The sequence below is a fragment of the Chanos chanos genome, chromosome 14, assembly GCF_902362185.1.
Source record: "Chanos chanos chromosome 14, fChaCha1.1, whole genome shotgun sequence".
Classification (NCBI taxonomy): domain Eukaryota; kingdom Metazoa; phylum Chordata; class Actinopteri; order Gonorynchiformes; family Chanidae; genus Chanos; species Chanos chanos.
In genome coordinates this window covers 6,819,298-6,836,797 of record NC_044508.1, presented here as the reverse complement: position 1 = coordinate 6,836,797, position 17,500 = coordinate 6,819,298, and the positions used below count along the sequence as shown (strand labels likewise).

At 44.3% G+C, this 17,500-nt stretch overlaps 1 protein-coding gene across 2 annotated transcripts in view; it reads left to right on the top strand.

Moving 5' to 3' along the window:
• The window catches only part of osbp2b (oxysterol binding protein 2b), a 44,940-nt gene that overhangs the window by 24,850 nt on the left and 2,590 nt on the right, over positions 1-17,500 (top strand). The window contains exons 4-12 of one of the 2 annotated variants that reach the window (XM_030791432.1): positions 4,601-4,610; positions 11,486-11,736; positions 13,622-13,820; positions 14,192-14,312; positions 15,413-15,479; positions 15,666-15,818; positions 16,123-16,368; positions 16,871-16,991; positions 17,386-17,489. In XM_030791432.1, coding sequence (XP_030647292.1) covers positions 4,601-4,610; positions 11,486-11,736; positions 13,622-13,820; positions 14,192-14,312; positions 15,413-15,479; positions 15,666-15,818; positions 16,123-16,368; positions 16,871-16,991; positions 17,386-17,489 — 1,272 coding nt within the window. The remainder of the gene's footprint in view (positions 1-4,600; positions 4,611-11,485; positions 11,737-13,621; positions 13,821-14,191; positions 14,313-15,412; positions 15,480-15,665; positions 15,819-16,122; positions 16,369-16,870; positions 16,992-17,385; positions 17,490-17,500) is intronic. The other variant, XM_030791431.1, reaches the window with a different exon arrangement.

The following is a 17,500-nucleotide window of genomic DNA, read 5'->3' as shown; positions in this document are numbered from 1 at the left end:
ACACACACACACACACACACACACACACACAGTAGAGGAAGAGATCCAGCCAAGGTGACCTTCAGTTACTGTACAGTTCGCTTACCAGCCTTGTAGAATCTGACCACTGCGTGTTTATGTGTGTGTGTGTGTGTGTGTGTGTGTGTGTGTGTGTGTTTGCGCACGCACATGTGTGTGTGAAAGAACACTAGTCAGAGAACATCATATCAACAACAATATGGAAATATAGATAGAGTCAAGGATGGAGAGAAATAGAGAGTCAGTGATAGAGAGATGAGATGACAGTGGGTAAGAGTTGGGAGAGCTATAGAGGGATAAAGGATAGAGAGAAATAGAGAGTCAGTGATAGAGAGATGAGATGACAGTGGGTAAGAGTTGGGAGAGCTGTAGAGGGATAAAGGATGGAGAGAAATAGAGAGTCAGTGATAGAGAGATGAGATGACAGTGGGTAAGAGTTGGGAGAGCTATAGAGGGATAAAGGATGAAGAGACATAGTGTCTTACAGTGAGACACACTTCTCTGTCTGGGAGACATAGTGTCTTACAGTGAGACACACTTCTCTGTCTGGGAGAAATAGAGTGTGCGTAAGTGTGCTCATATTAGTGACTTAAAATTGGAGACTTTGACCTCTACTGACTATGAAGGAGAGGAGAGAACATTACAATCAAAACACACACGCACACACACAATTCACAGCAGCAATTGTTAATAGCGCGTTGACTTTAACTGTCAAATATAATAAATGTTATATTGTGTGTGTGTGTGTGTGTGTGTGTGTGTGTTAAGCAGTGACTGTTTTGCAGCTATGGCTGTGGAATAAAGTGTGTCTTCACTCTATTAACTGCTCCCTGCTTCTCTCCGTCTTACTCTCTCTCTCTCTCACTCTCTTTCTCTCTCTCGCTCTCTCTCTTTTTCTCTTTCTCTCTCTCTCTCTCTCTCTCTCTCCCGCTCTCCCTCTCGCTCTCTCTTTCTCTGTCTCTCGCCCTGCACTGAGCAGAGCATGTAGAGGAATGGCAAATGTGCTGTGTGTGTGTCTGTGTGTGTGTCTGTGTGTGTGTCTGTGTGTGTGTGTGTGTATGCGTGCACGCGATCGGACTGCAGGGAGGACGAGACAACTGAGAGACTATAAACCCAAGGACGATAAACCCTGTCAGTGAGTGTGTGTGAATGTGTGTTCTTAGAGCACAAGTGTGTGTGAGTGTGTGTCATTGGATGCTGAATAAGGAGAATCAGAGTCTGACTGCCCACCCCTCCTGCAGCATGCTGGTGTAGTGGCCCTGCCCACTTCCTGTGTGTGTGTGTGTGTGTGTTTGTGTGTGTGTGTGCCCGTTCGTGTGTGTGTGTGTGTGTGCGCGCGTGTACATTTGCGGAGAGGGGGGATGAAGAGCAGGGCATGCTGGGAGTCAGGGATGGTGCGCTCTTTCTGCACCTCCGGCTGCCTGCGTCGTCTCACGCACGGTCAGTACACGCGCTCCTCCTCTTCATCCTCTTCATCATCGTTCCATTCATCCATCCGTCCATCTGCCCTACCTTACCTGCCATGCATCCTTCCCCCCTCTCTCTCCCCCTCTCTCTCTCTCAGTCGAGCCGGTACTTCCTCATTGCCTCATTCTCATTGGCCGGTTTTGATGATTGACAGATCTTGCCTCTCTTAGAATTGGCTCAGCCCCACAGCGTAAAAGCATGCTGCTTTTTATTACAGCACCCACTCTTTCTTTTTTTCTTCTTTTCTTTCTCTCTCTCTGCTTCAGGCACTCTCTCTATTTTCTTGGTTAATACCAGAAAATCTCCCAGTTTGCTCATTGTAGATTCTGTTGTGCTGGTGTGTAAGTGTGTGCATGTCTGTGTCTGTATATGTAGTAGAATGAGTATTTCCTAATGGAATGACATCACAGACACTAGAGTGGGGTACAGAGAGCAGTGCTCCCCCAGGTCCTAAAGCCCAGCGTTTTCACAGCATTGAACTGGGAGTATGGTAGTTAAAGATGATGTAATCAATGAGACTCAGCACACCATTCATGATTTACCGTATTTTTATTAATGCCATGTACTTATTCCATTTTTGATTTCATGTTTTTCATGTCTCAGGTATGTGTTTTGTCTTGTGTTGTGTGCAAGTGAGGTGACATCATAAACAAATGCAGAATTTTAAAGTATCTACTCTCCCTCTCTTAGTCTCTCTCTCTATCTCTCTCTCTCTCTCTCTCTCTCTCTCTCTCTCACACACACACACACACACACACACACACACACAAATTCTCATACAGAAGACACACACACACAGAAACACACACACACACTTGCGGAGTTTATCAGATATGTGACACTATTGAATAATGCTGGTCTTGTGCTGATAAGAGAGCTGAGCCCACTGGACCGAGCTGGGGTTGCTCACATTTCTGTCTCTGGCTGTCACTTCCTCTTTTTTCTCTCTCTCTCTCTCTCTCTCTCTCTCTCTCTCTCTCTCCCCCTCTTTGCCTCTATCTGTGTGTGTGTATTGTGCTCGCTTTAGAGATTTCATCTTCATCCCAATCTTGGTCCAGAGCACATAAACAAACTCATATGATTTCATTTCAATTTTGTTTGAATAGAGCTTTTTGATAATGGACATTGTCACAAAGCTACTTCACAGGATTCCAGACCAGATGTCCCCAGTGAAAAAGCCAAAGGCGACAGTGACAAGGAAAAATTCCTGGAATGGCCCGGGCCGGTTAGATTAATTAGTAGATTATTACACAGAAAGCAACAGAAAACAAACAAAAAAAAAAGATCTCTGAGGTCAGTCCAGAACTGTAGCCTGCCATCCTTGGACGGCATCTGGTGGAGCGGTCGGCGTATACGTGGGTGCCAGCTGTTCCCTGGTCAAAGCTGGCAGATAGGCACACAGGGCGGTGCTCAGCTAGGCATGCAGAGAGTGATGAGCTGGGTCTGGGTCTCAGAGATCCACCCTGCAGGGGTGGAGGAAGAGCATTAGTGACTGCGTGAAGGAGAGTGGGGGTGCATCAGTTGCATGTTTCGCTGAGTGCAGTATGGGACTGTGGCAGGCCTAACTAGGGGCAGAATAACTAAAAGAAGTGACACAGATTCCCAACACGCCACCAGCGCATGGCCAGTAAACAGGAGTAATTGCATGCAATGGAAGGATAACAGCACTGACAGTCTTAACTCACCAGAAAATCCCTGTGTCAGCGGTCCTTCTGCGGCTCTGCTCCTTTGGCTTTCTGATCAACTGAAGAAGAATTAACTTAAGCATAAGAATGACTAAATGACTAGCTGTAGGCTTGACTAAACTTGAATTTAAAGATTGAGCGTGTGTCTGAATCCCGAAACTATGTCAGAAGGCTACTCCTTAGCTGTGCAGCTCTGAAAGAGAATGCTCTACAATTACAATCACAAGTCGTCCAATATCAGGTGTCTTTTACACAGGTTTCTATGCTGGAGAACTGAGAGACCTCATCTGGCTTGACCTGATATATGTAGCTGCGTGTCATCAGCATAATCATGGACGTTTATAGTATGTTTGAGTATAATATCACCAAGATGTAGCACAAACAGTGAGAAAAGCAGCAGCCCAAGAACCAAGCCTTGAGGGACACCATTGTTAACTTCAGTGTGCTCAGTGGGCTCACTAATTATTTGTTTAGAACGGTAACAGTCAATTAGGTAGGATTTGAAACCAGAAGAGAGCCTGTCCACTTATGCCAGTGAAGTTTGTTTAGCAGGATATCATTCAGTTTAACAACGCAAGCAAAGATGTGTAGCCGTGACTTGAGGCGAGGAGTAAGTCATCCAAGACCTTAACCAGAGTTACAGTTTTTGTGCTGTGGTGTGGTCTGAAGCCTAACAAATATTATTTTATTGCAAGAATGAACATAACAGCTGCACTCTCCAGGGTGTTTCCCCGCCTTTCGCCCAATGAAAGCTGAGATAAGCTCCAGCTCCAGCAACCCCAGCAACCGTAATTAGGATAAGCGGTTTAGAAAATGAATGAATGAATGAATGAGCATAACGGTTTGCCCACGGCCTTCTCTAGGATTTTAAGAAACATTTGGATCAAGATCTGCTTTCTTAATAAGTGCTTTAATAGCAGAGAAGATCACTCTGGATACATGGGCAAGGCATGCAGATGAATTAAGCATGCAGAACAGTGTTTTGCTTATTGAAGGTAATGATTTTATGTAATAGTTTTGTCAGGATGGGACGCTGAAGACAAATGTGATCAGAGCACTAATTCTGTGAGTCCAGGTGGAGTGAGCCAGATCATCAGATCATTCTTTAGGCTTCGTGAACCAATCGAATCATTCTCTAGGCTTTTCGGCTAACTCGGGAGGCAGAGTCATGATGGGAAGCAGAACTCTGAGTTTTATCTCTTATCTTTGCCGTTTTCCTATCAGACAGATTCATTACGTCATCGCTGCTAAATCCCAGCGGAACAAGAGGCTAAGCTTTATCTAATTCCTGGTTAGTTTTCAGATTGTATCAAAATAAAAATCTCGGGTTGTTCTTATAGTTTTCAGTCTGATTAGGCAATAAGAAATACCCTCGGTTTAGTGACAGACCGCCTCTGTTCCATCCCTCATGAAGCCTTTTTGTTTAAGAGCTTGAGTCTGGTTATTATACCCAGTATGAACCTTCTCCCCGAATCGTCTCTTCCCAGACAGAGCAGCAGTGTCTAGGGTATCACATAAAGGCCCATGTAGGCCTTCACTCATCTGTTCAAAGAGCTGCTATATCAGATGCCTCAGTTATGAGTGAGAAATGCAAATGCCATCTCGTAGGTAACAGGATAGTGATCTGAGATCATTTTTAATGGGTTTTTTTTTTTTTTTCCCGCACAAATGCCACAGCTTGACAATCAAATCTAGGCTGTGATTACAACCATGCGTGGGTTCTAGTGCTTTCTGACTGATGCCAGCTGAGTCAAGAAAAGAGGCAAATGCTATTCTCAGAGGGTCACTTTCATCATCCATATGAATGTTAAAGTCTCCAGCAACCACTGCCTTTTCAGTGTTAACATCCAGCTGAGACAAGAAGGCTGTAGACTCCTGTAGGAATCCAGTATACGGTCCAGGGGATATTTAAACAGTTATGAGAGTTAAAGACTGAGAAGGTACCTCATTAGCAACTGAATTAGTTCGTAGCGCAACGAGCAAGTACAATAAATGAATTAAACTAGCAATTAGACTTAAATAGCTATGAATGCATAGAAGTGAAACTGCTTTAGAGAAATACAGACTCACGTCAAATCAGTGTCGTTCTCATCCGAGGGTTAGCTTTCTGGTAGTGTTGGTATGAGATTTAACTGTGTGTCATTTCACTTAGGAGGAAATTACATTTTGTCCCTTTATTTTTCAGCCTGCCATAACTTTACTTGTATCACTTTACATTGTACATTTTCCCTATGACTAATAGATTTTGACTGAAGAAAAATGAATTTTGCACTGTATAGGTGTGTGTGTGTGTTGTATTTAATCTCACATGCGTGTTTGGTGTCATAGTGTTAGACAGTGTTATAGATTTGTGAGACGGATAGGGGGTGTGTTTAGTATCTTTGTGAGGACCTCTGTGTACCTGCCTTTTATCATCTCCGGTCCATGTCCCAGAGTGGCCTGCGAGAGCTCACTTACCAATTACTGCCCCGGATTACGCGTCTCCCCTGATATAGGACGCCAGCTCCTCTCATTTCTCTCCCCTCCCCTCCTCTCCCTCTTTCTTTTTTCTTTTCTCCCTCCCCTCTCTCTTTCTTCTCTTTCCTCTTCTCTCTTTCTTCTCCCCTTCTTCCTTACTTAATTTTCTCTCTCTTCTCTTTCTTATCTTCTCCTCCCTTCATTTTCTATCTGTCTCTCTCACTCTCTCCATCTCTCTCTCTCTCTCTCTATCTCGCTCTCGCTCTTACTCTCTCTTTTTTTTCTTTCTCTCTCTCTCTCCTTCTTTTTCTCCCTCCGCCCCTCTTTTTCCTCTTCTCTTCTCTTTTCCGCCGGCGGCTAGAAGAATCTGGCATGCTTAGACTAACACACACACACACACACCAGGGAGGGCGGGCGAGAGAGAGAGGGGGAGAGAGATGGCGTGAAATGTGTCAGACGCAGGGCTTTTTATAAGTGACTGATATTAAAAATAACCAGAGCTGTGTTTGGCTTGCGTGGGAGGCAGGCTTTTTGGTGGCTGTTTTCAGTCGGGGCTCCTGTGAACCGGTCTTGGGGGGTGAGTAATGTGGGAGATGGGCGAGGGGGGGGGGGTCCCCGCAGAACGGTTTAGACTCAGGCACCCTGAGGGATGCTCTGTCGCTGCTAACGTCAGTGAAATTAGGAAATGGATGTTGCAGAAACATTTGATAGCCCGGCTCATTCACAGAGGGATGTATGAAAAAAGCATGAAAGCCGTTGTGATATTTATTTATTTATGATCAGTGACTTCTGTCAGAATGTTGCTGTAAATATCTTTAGACCTTGTTTGGATTAGAAAGTAGAAGTTTACCTACCAGCTCTGACGCTGATATACCTCACATGTACTTTGACCTAGTTTGATTTTGTCTCATAGTAGTGCTCGAGGTGTGAGTGTGTGTGTGTGTGTGTGTGTTTGTTTTCGTGTGTTTGTGTGTGTCTGTGTGTGTGTGTGCGTGTGTGTGTGCGCGCGTGTGCGTGCTTGTGTGTGTGTGCGCGCGCGTGTGTGCGCGTGCGTGTGTGCGTGCATTTGCGTTTGTGTATGTGTGTGTGCGTGCGCGCTTGTGTGTGTGTGTGTGTGTGTGTGTGTGTGAAGGGTCAGACCACCCTTGAAGCGTGCCTAGTGTTGTAATAACACTCTCACTCTTCACTCCTTGACCTTGCTGAAGTGAACTGTCTGTCTATACTGGCTGCCTGGGAGAAAGGCAGATCCTTTTATGCCACGACACTGTACTGAAGCACAATTAAGACACTAACTTCAACCTAATGCCAAATACACAACGCTATACACTCAATATACCTGCATGCATGCTTATTAATATACTTGATATGACCTTGTGTGAGCTTGTGAGCTTCTCTACCCCACACCTTGTGTGAGGGTAGAGAACCATTTCATACATTTTAGAAAGAGATATGATCTACCAGCTGTTTGGGATTTTTTTTTCATCCTCTTCGTACATGGCCGCTAATAACCTTGGATAGAAAATCGTTTTGACTTTGAATGGTTTCAGGAGAAAGTCGGTGTGTTCGCATACACGATCATTTTTCTGCCTTTGCTGCCTCTAAGAGTCATAACTATGTGTTGGTATAAGTATATCTGCTTATTACTTGTTACCAGAGAGATTTTTTGGGGGGGTTTTTGCATGTGACTGTTTTGTGTGATTTTTTTTGTGTGTTACTGTGGAGATTGTTTTGCACATGACTACAGAATGTTTTGCGTGGCACTGTAGGGTTGGAATGAGCAATATCTTGGGGGCCCACATCTGGTTGCTAGGAAACAGCCCGGTAACCAGAATGTCCTGGGTGCGAATCCTGAGCTTGATGCCTCTCTGTCATTTTGGCAGGATGACCTAAGGTTACCCCAGAGTCATGTGACCTCTGAAATGAGAAAAACCTTAGGGCATTGTACATTAGTTAAATGAACAAACAACCTCCCTCTTGTTATTATTATCACACAAGTAGACACAGGTTTAGAGCATTATTTTCACACTCTTTCTCATTAAAGCTCAAAAAACTGAAGAACAACGGCGGGCAGTGAAGTTGTTCACACTGCCCGTGTCTAACATTGTCTAACAAACGGGAGCTGAAGTTTGTGATGATTCATTTGTGACCAAATGCTGCATAACAAAGTGAAATTTGCTCACAAAGGCAGTGAGATGGTTAGACAAGGAGGGCATTATGGGAAATGATTTCACAACAGACAGAGAAGTGGAAGAAAGAGCAGAAGATAATTTTAGAAATTGAATTGCATTTGAGTGTTTTGACAGAAAAATGGGCTGAGTTATGAAATAAAATGAGGTTTCTACACTTGCTCTGAGTCGCTGCGGTGAACTTGTTTTAAAACGTATTCTTTTTCTTTAAAATACTCTTAAGGTTAGCGTGAGATAATTGAGTTTGGACTACTCGCTGATTTTAATGCACAATTAGAGTTTCAGGCCATCCGTGACCTCTTCAATAATGAATGAAGGCATTCTAGAATATTCTCTTTATTTCCATTCTTCTCTGCGCTCATATTTTGCCCACGTCTGGTTACTTGACACCCAAGTGCCTAGTTAGTCAGCATGCGCACTCCACATGCCTGACCTCTCATTTCTCAGTTCTCTTTTCTTCTCTGTTTCTCTCTCACACTCACACCCGCAAACTCTGTCGCTCGCTCTCTCTCTCTCTCTCTCTCCCTCCCACTGGTCTTGTAACTCACAGACATTTTCTCTGTCTGTTACCATGCTTTAATTGGACTCTCTGAGGTATACGCTTCTGTGAGGACTCAGAAATGCAGTTCAGCGGTACAGGAGCTACCAGAGTGTGAAGACCTGAACTAAACTCTGCCACAGCAAACATCCAGATGAACTTTTTTTTTTTTTTTTTCTAGAGAGGGACTGTATACTGCGCACACATCAGCTTTTCCCCTTTCCTGGGCACCGTGTCAGAGTCACTCTGCTGTGTGCTTTTATGAGCACTGGCCCCTCTCTCCGTCCCTCTACTGAACATCTGTCCTCAGTGGTGTGGCAATTTTCCCCCACAGCTCAACTCGCCGCCAGGGCCGTTTCGTTTACGGTCGCTGTCGTCCAGTGGTAGAATGTTCTAGAGTGTTGTAGAGTGCGGGGCTGAACTTCTACAGAGAACAGATTGACCCCCTCCCCCCCCTCCTCTACAGTGACTAAAAGGACACACATGCTCACAAACACAGACTCAAGCACATTGTGTCCAAACGGATGTAATTCACACGGAGGAAGGGAAAAGTGATAGATGAATCGGTGAATGGGGAAGAAGAGGATCTGGTGAGTCTGTGGGAGAGAAAGAGAGAGAGAGAGAGAGAGAGACAGACCGGTGGGGATATGAAAGAGTTTTCTCCTTCATCCCTCATCTGCTCCCCTCTACCTCTCATCCTCTCAACTTTACTCCTTTAAAAAAAACAAAAAAACCCCACAAATCCCGGGCGTGAGTGAGACGTGAGACACGTGTTCTGAGTGTCTGTGACCCAGTGCTCCTAGAAAACTGTCCCAATCTCTCACATTCCACCTGAAATCAACTCAGTTGCAACAGCCTACAGGCAAAAAGAGCAACGGTCGAGAACTTTTTGTTTGCTTGTTTTTTTGGGCCTTTTTTTTTTTGTTTTTTTTGTTGCCTTTTTTCTGACTGATGGAAGTCGCTGACCTTATGAGGGATGGCTCAACAACCTTAAATCCAGTTTATTGGCCTTTAACCAATAAAAGCTTCATTTTCTAGGTCATACGGTCTTCTTTTTTTTTTTTTGTTTTCCTAAGTGTGTGATTAATGTGATGCTAAATTTGAATGTGAGAAACGGGAAATGACTGAAGAATTAAGCGTGACCTTCTGATGAAAAAGAAGCTGTCACTGAACGACTGTGTCTTCAGCTTGTTAATCGTTCTTTAAAGTGCTAATGAGATTAGTGTGGAGGGCAGTGGGTAGTCCCTCTGAGAGAGAGAGAGAGAGCACTGTTTTCTGAGTGTGTGGGTGTGGGTGTGGGTGCGTGCACTAGTGTGTGCATTTTTTCGGCCGCGTAATTCGGTCCTCATGATCGAAAACTGATTGAGGTCATCTTTTCAGACTGATCTGAGGAATCTCAGCTGATGCTTTGGACTTGTCTCAGCAAAAAAAAAAGTGTGTCTATGGCGTGTGTGTTTGTGAATGTGTGTGTCTGTGTGAGTGTGTGTGTTTGTGTGTGTTTTTGAATGTGTGTGTAAGTGTGTGTGTGTGTGTGCGTGTGTATGTGTGTCTGAGTGTGTGAGTGTGTGTGTGGGTGCGCGTGCAATATTTTGACTTACTCTGTGTATTGACCATCAGTAACCCTGCTGCTGTGGCACTGTTGCCCAACATGGTTCTAGTGGTGACACAGACTGTCAGAGGACACTGTGTGTGTGTGTGTGTGTGTGTGTGTGTGTGTGTGTGTGTGTGTGTGTGCGTGTGTGTGTGTGTGTGCGCACGCGTCACATGTCAACATGCCACCAACTGCTAATGGACCCAGCTGTCTAATCAGGCTGAGAGAGTGGTGTCATTAATTCAGTCTTTATTACTGGTAATTACACTATAATGTGTTTTTATGGGTTTTCTCACAGCGGCAAAAGCACTTAGGACCCTACATTCAACTCCTACTATCTTCACTGTTGTATAAATGAATGAATGTGTGTGTGTGTTTGCGTGTGTGCGTGTGAGCGTGTCAGCGTGCGTGTACACATGCGCATGTATGCGCACACATATGTGCATATATGTTTTCATATTGTGGGCAGTTGAATGGCAAGCATTACCAAACAAGCACACAGGTGTACAGTGCATGAAAACAGTCAGAGAGACAAAGCTGATGGAGATAAAAAAAGTTCCAAACTAAACTATTGCAAACTAAAACTAACAACATGAAGAGTCTCTGTGGATCTTCAGCACAGAAGACCAAGCATTTTTAAAGACAAATCCCTGGACTTCTGAAGAGTTAGAGAAGTCAGTGATCTACAGCTGTGACCTGTGAACCTTTGGGAAAATGAGCAGCTCTGTGTCCATGAGCCATTACAGTATTTTCACTTCAGACGAAAACGTTTTGTAAACTCCCTGATTTAACAGAGTCAGGCAAACATTACCAACTCATGTCAGGTCATGCTGGGTTAAATGAATATTTCTGGACTGAATAAATCAATGTGAATGAGTTTACGTAATGTTTTCCAATAGAGTTAACTTTGAGATTTGACAATGGGAAGGTCACTTCAGTTCAAACGGGCCGTAACCGTAGAGACAGCCAATGAGGCAACTCTGAGGCAATGTCAGCTCTCGGTTTGTCTCAGTTAATCACACAGCACCAAGCACTTCTAACTGCTTTCATCCATTTAAACCCTCACTATATTTCTGTGCGTGTGTGTGTGTTTGTGTGTGTGTGTGTTTGTGTGTGTGTGTGAGTCTCCTCTGAGACCGACTAAAAGAAGTGTTTTCTTGACTATGTTGACCAGTAGGGCTGTTTGGGGTCTGTGAACCATGAATATAGAGTATTGATTTGAGGACTGTAGACAGACTGACTCCTGTTCAGAGATACTGCAGCAGAGAAACTGGGTTCATTGCTGGGTTCATTACAGATCTGTTCAGGAAAGGACATCATTTATGTCCCTCTAGGCATATCCAGAACATTCCTTTTGCACCTCTATTTAAAAAAAAACTCATTTCCACTTTTTAAGAAAAATGTTTACCTTCCTATTTTGAAGATTGTTGGGCTTTTTTTTCTGTTTGTGTTCTATGCCTTCATACACTCAATGCTCTCGTTTGCAGTCCTGACTTCTTACTCCTGTGTGTGTGTGTGTGTGTGTGTGTGTATGTTATTCTAGATGACTCCGGAGATGAGGAGCCCGGGTCTCAGTCTGACCGTAGCGAGATCCAGGGCACGTTAAAAACATTGGCCAGCAAACTCGACGACCTGAGCACATGCAACGACCTGATCGCCAAACACGGCGCCGCCCTCCAACGCTCGCTCAGCGAACTCGAGACGCTCCGCTCGCCGGCCGAGGGAGGAGAGAAGATCAAAGCCGTGAACGAACGCGCCACCCTCTTCCGCATCACGTCCAATGCTATGATCAACGTGAGTTACCGCATCTCCAAACCCCTCACACACTCACACTACTTTCATCTCGCGTCTCAGAATCCTGAATACACTGTTTTAAACCAAAAAAAAGTTGGGTCACATAAAAGGTTATTCATGGCATGCATACATTCTACACATATATATAGTGTCTCAAATTTGAGTTTACTTTGGAAAAAGAAAAAGAAAAAGCCATGGTGGAAGATGTTTTATGATTTTAATGTGACTTAATGTCTTTTGCGCTGTACATATAATGAGAATATAAAGATATTTGACGCTGGATGAGGTAGAATAGATTATGCCGTGGAAGGTAAATTATGTTTGGTCAATGTGAGAGTGGTTGTGTTAGGTGTGTATGTGTGAGAGGTGATTAATGGCCCTTAGAACAGAAACCTGCACGGCAGGCAGTCAGAGAAAATAGCTTCTACCTCAGTTCATTAAAACACTATTTACAGAAGGCAATTGGAAAGACACGGAGAGAGTAGATGAGCGCATGTGTGCAAGTGTGTGTGTGTGTGTGTGTGTGCGTGTGTGTGTGTGTGTGTGTGTGTGTGTGTTTGTGTCTGTGAAAAAGGGAACTGAATGAAAGAATCACTGAACTGGTGGCATCGGACAGGATTTCTGCTCTTTTCTTAAACAGTCACGAGCCGCTGAAGTTTGTTTTGTCCAATCAGCAGAAAAAAGAAAAGAAAAAAAGTGGAAGCATGTCTCTATTTAAGATTATGGCTTTAGTTTCATATACACGTCACGGCAGGAAGGGAAGGGACTGTCGTCACGCTTCAGTTCTATTTATCATGTCAACGCTCCAGCACAAACCGGACCGTTTAGAACCGTTGGTGAGTGTGAGCTCTCTCTCTCTCTCTCTCTCTCTCTCTCTCTCTCTCTCTCTTTCTCTCTCTTTCTCTTTCTCTCTCTCTCTCTCTCTCTCTCTCTCTTTCTAACTCTCCCTCTCCTTCTTTCTGCCCCCTCTCCTTTTAATGTTATCATTACTAAAGCCTTTCACTCTCTCTCTCTCTCTGTTTCTCTACTGTTAATGTCATTATTATTTAAGTCATTCAGTCAGAGCTAGTTATTGAAAGAGTGCAAAACAGGTAGAAATCATATGGATACATTCACACTGTACACCACACTCTGTGTCTGCTTGTGTTAGTCTCATGGTACACTTAGATTTAAATGGGAGCATTACAACATTCGGTATAAAATATATTTTTGGATTATCTTTCCCAGTCCTGAATACATGGATTGTCACAGCAGAAGGACTGAAGGAGAGAATGACAGATAGATTGAGTCTTGGTCTGACAGGGAAATTTGTCATTCTCTCTGTAGTGTGATGGTCTGTGATTTGGACTTGATTCCCTTAAAAAAAAAATCCCAGACCAGAGATTCAGGTCCTGCAGAAATTGATGTGTTTGTGGAATTCATGGGACATTGCGATGGGCCCATTCAGAGATGCTGATGTGTGTTCTCCGGTGCTGTGGTTTGGGATGTGGGATTTGATGCTTTGAGAGGGGTAGCAGCTGTGTTGTTTGTGATTGTTTCCTTGGTTCCCCATGAAAAAGGAACATGTAACCTCACAGCTAATAGGATCCTTTCATCAAATGAAGTGGAAGAGGGATGTGTGTGTGTGTGTGTGTGTGTGTGTGTGCGCGCGCATGTGTGTGTGTGTGAGTGTATGTGCGTGTGTTTATGCGTGTGCGTTTATGTGTCTGCGTACATGTGTGTCTCCATCTGTTCATATGTTTCTCTGCGACCTCCAGTAACCTCTCTGGGGTGGCAAAACTGCTGAGCACTGATCTAACAGCCACAAATGTCACGGGCCAGTCTCAGTCAAATGTGCTGACACGCGTGTGTGTGTGTGTGTGTGTGCGTGTGCGTTTTGCTGCAGGCGTGTCGAGATTTCTTGGACTTGGCAGAGAGTCACAGTCGTCGATGGCAACGCGTGCTTCAGTATGAGCGAGAACAGCGTACGCACCTGGAGGAAACCATCGAACAACTAGCCAAACAACACAACAGCCTTGAGAGAGCCTGGAGAGAGGCCCCGGCCCTGAGCGCTAACGTGCCTGACACACCTACCACCGACACAGGTAACCCCCCTCCCAGAGAACACCCCCCCCCCTCCGTCCTCACTCGCGGCCCTGGAGGTACACGGCTGGCTGTCGCACATCAAAGAACTGTTACCTTGGCCAGTGTATTGCTGCTTGGGTGTTTGAGGATGTGTGGAGGATTCTACTGTTACTGGAGAATTCTAAGATGTCATTAGAACACCTTTGAGTTCTCATTCTGTGATCTCACCTCACCAAGGTAGCTGGTATTTTAAGCATATTAGTGGAACCATATTTTAGCACATCTGTGAAATGCTTTTTAAGCGAACGTGTTTAATGAATGTGTGTATATCTGTTTAGCTGTATATATCTATTCATGTGTGTATACTGTGTGTGTTCTTGCGTTGCAGTAGGGAGTGAGAGGCCAGTGAAAGAGGAAGCGAGTGATGAGGATGATGAAACAGAGTATTTTGATGCCATGGAAGACTCACCTGCTTTTATCACAGTGACTGCTACAGACCCTACCCATCACAGGTCAGTTACCATGACTACAGACGCATCACAGCTCAGTTACCATGACTACAGACCCATCACAGTTCAGTTACCATGACTACAGACCCATCACAGCTCAGTTACCATGACTAAAGACCCATCACAGTTAAGTTACCATGACTACAGACCCATCACAGTTCAGTTGTCACTACTACAGAACAATCACAGGTCATTTACCACTATTACAGAGCAATCACATGGTCAGTTGCCACTATTACAAACCAATCACAGGTCATTTACCACTATTACAAACCAATCACAGGTCAATTACCACTATTACAGACCAATCACAGTTCAGTTACCACTATTACAGAACAAAACATGGTCAGTTACCACTATTACAAACCAATCACAGGTCAGTTACCACTATTACAGACCAATAACAGTTCAGTTACCACTACTACAGACCAATCACAGTTCAGTTACAAATACATCACCATTATATCTGATAACAGATTTATTCCAGACAGTGTTTCTTTCTGTCCTTTTAGCATCGACGCTGCAAAAACTCAGAGGAATGATATTGTCACTGAGTGTGCTATAATTAAACAATCACACACACTCCCCCACATGCGCACACGCACACACACACACACACACGCTCCCACACACACACGCACACATGCACGCACACACACACACACACACAGGCACGCACCCTCACTCACTCTCACGCACATTTGATCTCCCCCACTGTGGGCACTGTGTGTGTGTGTATGTGTGTGTGTGTGTGTGTTTGTGTGTGTGTGTGTGTGTGTTTGTGTTTGTGCAAGTTTCCTATGTAGCTTCACCACCTGCTGTAATTAGAGGCAGAATATGTTGTTGTCCTAATTAGGAGATGTGTCTGTGTATTCCTCTCCTGCTTACCTTCCCACAATCAAAGTCTCTGCTTCCCTCTCTCCCCCTCTCCCTCCATCCACTCACATTCTTTCATCTCTCATGTCTCTGTGTTTTTCTTTGTGACTCACTCTCGTGTACCACATACCGCTGAATGCTCACTGGACTTTCATTTAACAAACTTGTTTAAATCTCTCTCTCTCTCTCTCGCTCTCTCTCTCTCTCTTGCTCTCTCTCTCTCCCAGACGTTCTCAGAGTAATCTTAGTGGAGCTAGTGCTGGACACCCCAGTGACTGGAACCAGGATGACCATGTGAGTCAGCATTTCAGTATCACACACGCATACACATACATACATATATATATATATATATATTAAAATGAACAGCTGTTCTCTTGGTTTCAGGCATGCAGTTACCAGTGAAACATCTGTTCTTCCTATACACTCTCTCCCTCTCCTCCTCCTCTCTCTCTCTCTCTCTCTCTCTCTGTCTCACAGGCATCTCCCAGCTGTAATGACTTGTCGGGGAAGGAGCTGCAGCCGCGGAAAAGGAGGCGAACTTGCATTCCTGACAAGCCCAACTATTCACTCAACTTGTGGAGCATAATGAAGAACTGTATTGGCAAAGAACTCTCCAAGATCCCCATGCCTGTGAGAGACAAACACAGCTGTAGTGACAGCATCCTGTGTGTGGGTTGTGTGTGTGTGTGTGTGTGTGTGTGTGTGTGTGTGTGGGGGGTGTGTGTGCGTGTGCGTGTGCGTGTGTCTGTGTCTGTGTGTGCATGCATGTGCTCATGTAACGTTATCATCTACCGAACATCTCCTTCTCTCTCTCTCTCACACACACACACACACGCACACACGCACACACACACACTTCAAAACCACAGTGGCCACTAAAAAGCACATGAAAAGTGCCCGGTCTCTCTAACCGGTCCTCTCTCCGTGTGTGTAGGTGAACTTTAATGAGCCGTTGTCCATGCTCCAGCGGCTGACGGAGGACCTGGAGTACCACGAGCTGCTGGACAAAGCTGCGAAGTGTGAGAGTTCTCTGGAACAGCTGTGTCTGGTGGCAGCTTTCTCCGTGTCCTCTTATTCCACCACCGTCCATCGCACAGCCAAACCCTTCAACCCGCTCCTGGGAGAGACGTACGAACTGGATCGACTGGCCGAGTTCGGCTACCGCTCCCTGTGTGAACAGGTCAGACACACTGGAATAAGAGCAACATAATGTGATTCATTAGCTGTCAAACTCACTAAAGCTAAATACATACCCTGTAATAGAGCTAAATCAAAACTCCTTAAAAACAGTTTAAAATCACTGCAAAATAAAGAAAACATGCTTTTTTTTACTGTTCTTACATTTTGTTTATATTGTTTATTTTTTGCTTTTTGAGTTCACAGTTTAGTTTCATTTTTTGACTCAGTGGATTGACAGTGTACAACATCACCCCCTGGTGGCAGATTAACCGTAGTGCTTGTCTTTCAAATTCAAAATCATTTCAAATCCAAATGAATTTATTTTGTTATTAATTTAATTAAATTAATTTTTGGCTTATGATCATTAAATCAATGAGAATAATAATGAAAGAAAGAAAGAAAGAAAGAAAGAAAGAAAGAATGAATGAATGAAAATAACTAAAGGATTAATGCCTCAACTCTCTCTCTCTCTCTCTCTCCCTCTCTCTCTCTTTCTCTCTCAGGTGAGTCACCACCCCCCTGCTGCAGCTCATCATGTGATCTCTGAGAGGGGCTGGACCCTTTGGCAGGAAATCACCATCGCCAGCAAATTCCGGGGCAAATACCTGTCAATCATGCCTCTGGGTAATAATCATCATATCACAGTCATGTTAACACATAAAATTATACACCATCATGCTAACAGTTCTAGTTATGCTAAAAGCCCCAAAAACGTCAAACATTCCCATAAAACTGCCAAACCAAACTGTTGCCATCTTAGAACAAAGCAGGCACAAAGACCAGCGCTACTAGAGCTAATACAAACTATTCAGTTGAACTGAACTGGATTCAGTTTTTGTTCAATTCAAGTACGCTCAAGTATACTCAAATATTCTGAAGTGAATCCAGCTGAGGTAGTTTCAGCTCAGTGACGCTCTGTTGTGTGTGATCAGATGTGTTGGCTTTGACAGAGCACGTGGTCAATAATTCAATAAGAGCAGTAATCAAAAGAGCTTGTCTGTTCTCCTCCTCTCTTCAGGTGCCATTCACCTCCAGTTTCACGCGAGTGGAAACCATTACGTTTGGCAGAAAGTCACGTCTACTGTGCATAACATCATTGTTGGCAAGCTGTGGATTGACCAGGTCAGCTTTTC